At 47.3% G+C, this 9,622-nt stretch overlaps 2 protein-coding genes across 3 annotated transcripts in view; both read left to right on the top strand.

Annotated features, from left to right (window-relative positions):
* The window catches only part of DISP2 (dispatched RND transporter family member 2), a 19,040-nt gene extending 15,163 nt beyond the window's left edge, over window positions 1–3,877 (top strand). The window contains exon 8 of the mRNA XM_057382625.1: window positions 51–3,877. Coding sequence (XP_057238608.1) covers window positions 51–3,464 — 3,414 coding nt within the window. The 3' untranslated portion in view covers window positions 3,465–3,877. The remainder of the gene's footprint in view (window positions 1–50) is intronic.
* Window positions 3,878–6,801: 2,924 nt separating this feature from the next.
* Window positions 6,802–9,622, top strand: part of IVD (isovaleryl-CoA dehydrogenase) — a 16,469-nt gene continuing 13,648 nt past the window's right edge. The window contains exons 1-5 of one of the 2 annotated variants that reach the window (XM_057382621.1): window positions 6,802–6,884; window positions 7,918–8,044; window positions 8,336–8,388; window positions 8,516–8,590; window positions 9,145–9,272. In XM_057382621.1, the coding sequence (XP_057238604.1) occupies window positions 9,231–9,272 (42 nt within the window). In that variant the 5' untranslated portion in view covers window positions 6,802–6,884; window positions 7,918–8,044; window positions 8,336–8,388; window positions 8,516–8,590; window positions 9,145–9,230. The remainder of the gene's footprint in view (window positions 6,885–7,917; window positions 8,045–8,335; window positions 8,389–8,515; window positions 8,591–9,144; window positions 9,273–9,622) is intronic. The other variant, XM_057382622.1, reaches the window with a different exon arrangement.

The following is a 9,622-nucleotide window of genomic DNA, read 5'->3' on the forward strand; positions in this document are numbered from 1 at the left end:
CTCTGGGGCGCAAGAGAGGGTCTGACCTGATGCCTCCTCATGTTTTTCAGATACGCTCACATGTGCATTTTAGAGACCTCTGCCAGCGCACTGAGGCCAATGAATGCTGCCCGAGCTGGTCCCTGGGGAACTACATTGCTGTCCTGTACAACAGGTCTTCATGTCTGGAGATAACCCAAGGAGACATCTCCCACACCCTGGCCCTGCTCCGTGCCTGTGCTCCAGACTACCACCGAGGTGTCCTCACTCCATCCTGCATAGGCCCTGAAGCTGTCAGACAGAAACACTCTCAGTGCGCCCAAGTCCCAGAAAAATGTACCCGCTTCAATGCCATCTATCAACTGCTTCACTTCTTGGTCGACAGGGACTTCCTCAGTCCCCAGACAATGGAGTACCAAGTGCCCTCTCTCAAGTACAGCCTGCTTTTCCTGCCTACAAGAAAAGGTGCATCTATGATGGGGATCTACTTAGACAACCTCGAAACCTGGGATCTGTTTGATAACTACACATCTATTACTGGAATGGATCTGGGCCTTAAACAGAAACTGTTCCATCACTACCTTTTACTGGATACTAAGTATCCAGTCCTGGCAATATTAGCTATTTTTCTAAGCATTTCTTTTTATTTACGCTCAGTCTTCATTACCTTGATGGTCCTGCTTGCTGTTGTCAGTTCTTTGATGATCTCCTACTTCTTGTACAAGGTGGCCTTCAGATTCACCTATTTCCCTTTTGTAAACCTGACWGCAGTCATCATTCTCAGCAGCATTTGTGCCAACCACACTTTTGTCTTCTTCGACCTGTGGAACCTCAGCAAGAGGCAGAACCCTTCCRCTGGGCTTGCTCAGTGGGTGAGTCAAACCATGCACCATTTTGCGTATCTCGTGTTGGTCTCGTGCTTCACAACAGGCGCTGCCTTCTACGCCAGCTATATCAGCACCATCACAGCCATCCGCTGCTTCGCCGTCTACATGGGCACCTCAGTGCTGGTGAACCTGGTTTTCATGATGACCTGGCTGCCCTCTTCTGCTGTGCTATACGAGCGCTACATTGCAACAACCTGCGTTTACAAGCCAGAAGCCTACTGGAACAACAGCAGCCACAAGAGAGCCGCACTCTCCATCCATTACATCCTCCGGGCTCTCCAGAACACACTGTCTGAAACCTCCAAGCTGCTCTTTGAAAAGATTCTGCCTTGTGGGGTCATCAAGTTTCGGTACATCTGGATCTGCTGGTTTGCTGCCTTAGCCATAGGAGGTGCCTACATTTCCTGTTCCAACCCCAAACTCAAACTCCCAACTCTGGAGACGTCATCTGTCCAAGTGTTCAGGCTGAGCCACCCCTTTGAGAGGTACGATTCYGAGTACTGCCACCAGTTCATGTTTGAGAGGCTGGAGCACGGAGAAGGGCAACGTATGCCTGTCACAATAGTCTGGGGCATTCTGCCTGTGGATAATGGGGACCATTTTAATCCAAAAAGCAATGGCACTCTAGTGACAGACACCACCTTCACCATCCAAAATCCTGATGCCCAGAAGTGGCTCCTTGAATTCTGCCAAAAAGTGAAGAACAAAACTTTCTATTACCCTGATGCAGAGCAGAAATCTACTGTGTGCTTCATGGAGGAGTTCCTCAGGTGGATGGACAGTCGACAGTGCTCTCAGCGAGACCACAGCTTCAACCTCTGCTGTAACCAGTTCTCCTTCCCTTACAGAAGTGAAGTCTTCCTGCACTGCATTAAAATGATGCTCCTGGAAGAGGGCAGGGAAGGGACAGAAATGTACGATCTGGGCCTCAGGTTTGATGGGGAGGGAAATGTTGCTGCCTTAGTACTGCAGTTTCAAACTATTTATCACTATAGCTTCAACTACAGCAAAGCCAAACAGTTCTATGATGAAATCAGCCTCTGGATAACAGAGGAAATGAAAACTGCCCCCGTGGGGCTTCAGAAYGGATGGTTTACCAGTAAACTAGAGCTGTACAACCTCCAGCACAGTCTAAGCACAGAAACCATGGTGGTCATGGGGCTCTCCATAGCTGTTTCCTTTGTGGTGCTGCTGCTTACAACCTGGAACGTTCTCCTTAGCGTTTTCTCTGTTACTGCCATTGCAGGCACTGTCCTGGTAACCATTGGCCTTTTGGTCCTCTTGGAGTGGCAGCTCAATGCAGTGGAGTCTCTCTTCATTTCAGCCGCAGTAGGTCTTTCTGTTGACTTCACCGTCAACTACTGCATCTCYTACCACCTGTGCCCCCATTCTGACCGCCTGAGCCGAGTGGCCTTTTCCCTGAAGCAGATGAGCTGYGCCACAGCCATGGCAGCTTCTGCTCTTTTCTCTGCAGGGGTCATTATGTTGCCTGCCACRGTCCTGGCGTACAGGAAGCTGGGGATATTCGTCATGATGATCAATTGTATCAGCTGTGGGTTTGCCAGCTTCTTCTTCCAGTCGCTCTGCTGCTTCTTTGGCCCGGAAAAGAACTGCGGGCAGATCCTTTGGCCTTGTGCCCACACCATGAAAGACTACTCTGACRACTCTGGGCCCAACTTTGCCTGTGGGGGCAGTGACAAGCAAAACCGGTTGCGGAAGGTCCAGGAGTCCAACACTGCAAACGAGCAATACGAGCTCCAGCCCTTGTCCAGGAAACTCAGTGACAGTTTTGACAACAGCACCTCCACAAGCAAACTGTCTAACCGGCCCTCTGTGCTCTCTGAAGACATACAAGTTGAAGACAACAGATGCCCTCGAGTAGGAACGCAGCCCTCCCTGGAAAGAGAGAGACAGAGTCTGCAGGAGACCCTCGGAGACAAGCAGGTTGGCCTGTGCCAGTGTCCCGCCTTGCAAACTTCCTCTCCTTACAAGCACAGCACCTCAGAAACAGAAATTCACAGGGAGAGACTCTGCCGAGATTGTCACTGTCGAAAGTATGGTCTGAAAGCATGGGATGGGTCTGGGCTGGAYCACATCCAGCCAGCTGGCATGAAAGAAGAAGGGCAGCTCAATAAATCCCAGTGCTCCAGTGACACTGCCCAGCAGCAGTCAGATTATACCTCAGACCACAGCCCTCTCCCTGCTGCTGACATCTACAAAATTCACAGATGCCTTTGTTCTCTTGGCAGCTCTTTTGATATGCTCAACATCTCCAGCGAGACATCGATCAGCGACTTYGAGCAAGGCCTGAAGCTCGCTGAATCAGCCAGTTCCTGTCCAGATGCCTTAGAGCTGTCTGACTCCTACAGTAACGCAGAGCGAGGTTACCTGAACGGGAAGAGAGATACCCTGCGGCTGGACCTGAGGGAGACTGTCTTTGATGTCTCTCCAGCTGCATCACAGCAGAACGGCTCTTCATGGAAAAATCGGTTTGGATTGGGGAACGAAGGGCCGGTCGTGCTRCCCAACAGCCAACCTGACATGCCCGATGTTTGGATCAAACGATCTAGTGCACAAAGTTCCGGTTACAACAGCTGAGACCTTGCAGAAAGAAAAGCTGCTGCTAGGGAAAGGGGAAGCCTGAATGTCCTTAGAGCTGTAAATATCAATTTTTTCCTCCCACCTCTCCTAGAGCTGAGACTATTTCTTAGTATTTCAGCCGTGCAAAATGTGTGTTTTCACAGAACCAGCAGACCTGATGCCAGTGAGAGGACGTGACAGCCGTCTTGATGGACAAACCCTTTGACTTCCAGTGTCTGGTGCCRTGTTCACAGGTGTTCACAGGACTTATCGAGTAAACCTGGTTTGTCACYTCCTATAAGGTGATTAGCTTTTGTTTTCTTGAGAGAAATAATGAGGTGAAGCTCTCCAGGTATTTAATGACAGAGAAAGAGAACTCATGTGAAAAAAAAAAAAGGTCCAAAACTGAACTACTGAAAATCCTGACAATCTAGGTATCCAGTGAAGTGTATTGTTAATAAAAATTAAGTCTTTCATTTTTTATTTTATGCAAGGCSCAGGTCCACAGACCTCATCAAAATAGCTCAGATATTATAAARAGTCCCATTGAGACTTCCAAGTTGACACAGCCTCTTCCTGACCATGGAAGAGGCTGCAGAATCCAGCCCAAATCTATTTCTAATAACGACTTCAATTTGTTTTATCTGAATGAATTCTAATACTGCCAAAGATTTTCAGTGTGAATTTCCCCTTTGAGAAAAGAGTCCTCGTCCCCCCACCCCCGACTCAGGTGCCTTGTGTGCCCTCTTCGAAGTGTGTTTCCACTCAAGGCATTCCCCACAAACATGCAACTTTTTAAAATTCATGTATCTGGTGAATCTTGAATTTTAGAGTTTTTTTTCCCCCCCTCTACCAGAAACAAATAGGAAAACAAACATTTCCTTGCCCTTATTTGCTGGAAAATAAAACATTCTGTCTACAAGTTGACATACAATAAATGCTTATGACAAACTTTCCTAAAATCTGTGTGTTGCTTCATTTTCACCAAGACCACTGTGGTTATTCATCTTTTAAGTGTCTAATATTTTCCAAAGGGAAGTATGCATCTTTAAAATACTTCCTCTTCTGACACCCATGAGTTGTCCCTGTGCTGCGGGAGACAGATAGCAAGCAGTTCCCTGATATCCATTAGGAACATGGCAGAGTTTTAAGTATGTCAGATAYGTCAGTTTCGTGTTTTGGTATTTTTCACGTTTCAGTTTCACAGTTTTATCGTGAAATTGTCATAAGGGATGTTCATGTGGGTCTTTGGGCGGCCAAAGCCACCCTCAGGCTGGGACTGCAGCACCCTCCTCACGGAGCTGCTCCCATTGTTAGAGGGAGGGATTTCGGTCGGGATTTCCCACCCATTATGAGCAAACCCACCTACCATGTTGCGCAAACACTGCAAAAATGTCTTTAAGTCGGGAAACATTTGATACAGATTGCCTCATGGGAGGGCAATTTTAGTACCTCACACACCAGCGTCAGCACCAGCACCCTCACAGCTCTGACTCCTGCACGTCCGCACAGACGGCCACAAACCCCTCGATATTCGGGTTTCGAGTGCCCAAACCACAGAGGGAGGCGGTGAGAGGGCAGTAAAGGAAGGAAGGAACTGGGCTCCGCTTTGCCCTGAGGGCAGGAGCATCGCCCGGGACCGCCGCCCCCGTCACGGCCGCCAGCGCCTTCCCTGAGGGAGGGGGCGCGAGGCAGAAAACGGCGCGAGGCAGAAAACGGCGGGCAACGGACGGAGCGCGAGCCAGCGCGGGCGCGCGCCCCGCGCATGCGCGGATCCGCCCAACCGCCCCGCCGCGCGCGGTTCGAACTCCTGAGGGGAACGCAGCCGCCATGGTGGGACCGTCCTCCCGCATCCCCGTGCTCGCCCGGCCCCAGGGCTCCGAGCCGTCCGCAGGTAAGTGCGGGGCACGGAGTGACACCCGGTGGTCACGACTGGCGGGATTGGGCCGAGGGGTGCGGGGTGCGCCGGCGTTAGGGAGTTCAGTCGCTGCCTGGCTGCGTGGTGGGTGTTCCAAAATCTAATTAGAAGCTTTAAKTCACTGTTTTGTCCCTATTTAGAACTCAGTTAACTCTCAGCCTGCTGTGTGTACCCTCCGCCGGCTGAAGGCAACGGCCTTTTGATGTGAAAGATGCTTCCTTCACAGTCTCTTACTTTGCTAAATCTTTTAATTCTGCTTGCAGCACGTTGTAGCATTTTATATGAGTGAGGCCCCCAGGCTTAGCGTTAAAAACATGGGAAATGGGCTGCATCGGTGGAAACTCCGTGTTGCTCTAGTGTAAATATGCTCACGGGTGTGCCATTTGAAAAATACTTAATCTGGGGGATAAAGAGCAACTTCCTAAACCCAGTGAGTGAACAAAGTTTTACATACTCACACACTTGTGATTTCAGAGAAATAAACCGTATAAAAAGCTGGTTTTCAATGTTATTTTAGTAGCTATTCACTCATAGTGAAATATGGAGTCTCCTAACAGAGTGTCATGTGGGCTGTGATTGTTTTKCTTTTGGTATTGAACAACAACCTTGTGGCACAATGTTTGCTTGATACTGAGACCTTCTTTATTTTATATTATCATATCAAGCTCTCACTAGTGCTAGCCTGGTAATTGTTTACATCTGACCTATTTGTGGCTTATTCTGGACCCTTGATCCTGGGTAAAACTTGAGGAYTGCTCTTAGTTACTTCTACCTTAAAGCCTCCGTTCTAGCCAGATATAACTTATGTACCTCCAATTAAAGGCATGAGACCTTAATGAGAGTCTTTTCTAGGCTGTGGTATTCTCACAGTTGTCTTTTTCTCACAGAATCGCTAACGACTTCACATGCAAAGAGACAATGTGTCAGCAATACATCAGAGCCAGAGTTCAGCAAGGTTCCCAGTTCTGACTTTGCCTCAAACGTTCCAGTGGACGGTGCCTTCAAGGCTGCAAACCAAGGGTAAATCAGAGCAAAATATTGATGCATTTATTTGGCAGATATCCTAAGAATGGCTCATTTTGCAGATTCTGTCGAACTAACAGACTTGAAYGCAGTAGACTTCTGGTAACTGTATTTTTTCCCTCTTTTAAGAATGCCTAAGTGTGACAAGAAAGTGGAAGCGGTTTCGAAGAAGAAAGCAACAARATGGTACGTCCCTCCCATCTCTCTTAGTTGTCCCCCTGCCGTGATGTTCCCCCATGGAGGGTTGTGATGAGCTCTGACCCATGTGCARCTTTGCTGCTAAGTTTGCTCGTTAAATCTGTTGGTCACAAACCAAAAGCAAACACTTTAAAAAGGGCATATTTGTGAAATTAGAAGGTGTGCAGCGCTCCTATTTTTGCCCCTAAGTCTTTGCTCTTTGATTCTACAGCTTTGTCAGCAGATACCAMCTAGAAACAGAGCTGAAAAAGAAGAATCAGTTGGTGCAAACACTCAAACAACAGCTAGCAAGAGCAGAGGTAAGAGAGAAAAATAGATAAGTTGTTGAGTAATTTCTATATTCTGATCCATACAGGATCATGTTAAGGATTGTCTTGCTTGTTTTCTTTATCAGAATGTCTTTGTATTCTTCTGCAAGTTGTTTTCCCATCTGCTCAGCTCTGGGGAGGCCAAACTGGGAATATTTTGTCTGGTTCTAGGTCCCTGGTACAAAAGAGATATSGATGTACTAGTCAGAGTCCAGAGAAGATTGAGGGACTGGAGGAAAAGCTGAGAGAGCTGGGATTATYTGGGGGCTTCTGTTTCAAACAGATCTGACTTTGTAAAATCCAGTTTAGATTCAGAATTGGCATTTCACTGTTCCCTGACTCTCAGGCATAACTCTAGGATATGCTTAGTGCTACTTCTGTCACGTACAGAAGGCTCTCTTGGTATCCTATGGGTATAGAATCTCACTTTACTTTCCAATGCTCAATCTGTGGGATGGTAATTTCTCTTATCTCACAGTTTGATTTTCTTAAGAGCCTCTGAGATTTCCTGTGAAATGTTCCCAAAGCTTCTGACACTATCAGCCAGATACCCTAATCCACATGCTTATTGATCCTCTTGGAGAATTGCATTCAGCCTGGGAGGTTGATCAGCTTATCCAATTGCCTGGTAATACCTGGATTGTGTAGGGAATAATGCAATGACTTAAAGATATAAGACACCCTTTTCTTCACAATGTTTATGTGTTCCTCAGTGAGTACATTATTTATACAAATGAGAGGGAGCACAAGAAAAGATAGAGATGCTAAAAGGAATTCCTCCATGATCAAATTTTTCTAGTACTTGCTGTGATGTGTGGATGCGATAAAGGTATTAATCCTGTCAAGAAGGAGCAGCAAGGACCTGCAGCAGCCTAATTTGCTGTGGTGGTAGAGGCAGAAGGCAGGGTCTGATTCTTGGTGCCAGTGCAGCACTTGTCAAGTTGTCATTTTCAGTATTACTAAGGAGAAGAAAATCTTGGAAACTTGCCTCACTTACAACTTGTGTTAATGGCATGGCACTCAGCAGGAGATAAAGGAGATAAAGAAGGAGAATGAGAGGCTGGTCCAAGAAGGTGACAAGATCAAGAAGGTTCACGAAACATGCATTTGTGAAAGATGCAGGATTTCAGAAGGCATGAATATGGATCCTGGTAAGGAGTTTGCACTTTGCTTACATCCTGGTACTCCTCCTCCAGACCTTTCTTTTTCTTCTGTTGTGACTATTCATAAGAAATTTGGACTGTGCTTCCCTGTTARGGGAATACTGCTGGAATTCCRGGGTTTGGGGTTTTTTTAATGGCTTAAGAGAAAAAGCTACTTCTTGTAGTAGGCCCTGACCTGGATAAATTAACTTAGTATTTCTTGCTGTAGAAAGTTTGAAAAGCTGTTTGTTCTCAGGGTAATCTCCATATTCACTAATGCAGCTCCTGAATTTGTTACAGTCAGCACCAATCTGAAAGAGAATAACACCCAGGAGCTCCAAGAGCAGGCAATCGTAAGAAAAGCTTGAAATGGGCTTTGAGGGTCTGTGTGCCCCCTACCCTTTTCTTGTGATGCTGAAACAGCTGAGACTCACATTTATTTGCATAATTTTAAAAGTCATTTTCCTTTTGACTCTTCAGATGCTAACTGAAAAAGTGTTAGAAGAATTGGTGCTGTTTTTTCACACAGTTGCAAAAGAGAAGGAGATGCTTGAGGTAAGACTGATTCAACCAGGCAGTGAACACCAGGCACTCAGGGAGGTTATYTTGCTTCTCCCAATACTCCTCTTTTCTCCCATGACCCAGATGAAARCCTTCAGTATTCCTCTTTTCACGTGAACGCACATGTTAAAGAAACCGTGTTACTCCCCTTCTAAACAGGGATCCACCAGCCTGCATGTTATTCTGTAAGTCAGAGGATTTGATTTAAATCAGAAACTGTTGCAGAGCAGTGACCCTGGGTGATCTCTGGGGAAACCAAGGAATGGCCAAGCACGAGTGGCTTCAATAATTAACTGTATACAGAAATAGTCATTACAGTTCTATAATTCTTGATAAGAAGCCTGAGAGCTAAAATATAACTTATAGGAGACTTCCTATATCTTGGTCATAGATAAATGTACATTTTCKACAAGCAATCAAGGTAAAAGAAATCACAGACTTAGTTTAGGAGGAAGAACTCAGATGCTTTAGTTGGTGCAGGGTTAGGACTTGGCTTTGCTTTTCCTTACTCTGRTGTTAATGAAACGTGGTGTGCACTGACTTCACAGGCAATGATGGCCAACTGGAAATCTGCACAGGAGGAGAAGCTGCATACCCCGGATTAGTGCTCCTACATCCAAGCTCAAATTAAGGAATGGACAGCCACACTTGGAGCGCTGTGGAAGCGCCTGGCAATGTGAGGCACGAGGATGGACTGGTTTTTTTGCTGTTTCACCTCTAGTTCAGGGGTCTCTGTCAAACTTAGTTCCTGCATTTAGTCACCCAAACTCCGAGCTGGTCACTGCGAGGTGGGATAGAGACCGACAGGGAGCTGCGGCAGCAGCGATAGCCGGTTGGCTTTGTGTCGGGTGTTGGYTTTGTGGGGTGTTGGCCGCTCTGTTCCGGTCTCTGGTATTCGCGTRTTTAGCTCATTAAAAGTGCTGCAAGTACGGGGACTGAGCCGCGGCCGCGCCGGGGGGCGGGCGGCGGGGTGGGGCGCTCGGGGGCTGGGCCGCGCCTGCGCACGGGGAGTGACCGGGAGCGGCC

The sequence above is a fragment of the Malurus melanocephalus genome, unplaced genomic scaffold (assembly GCF_030028575.1).
Source record: "Malurus melanocephalus ecotype Western Australia unplaced genomic scaffold, MMel_1.1 scaffold_577, whole genome shotgun sequence".
NCBI classification, from domain to species: domain Eukaryota; kingdom Metazoa; phylum Chordata; class Aves; order Passeriformes; family Maluridae; genus Malurus; species Malurus melanocephalus.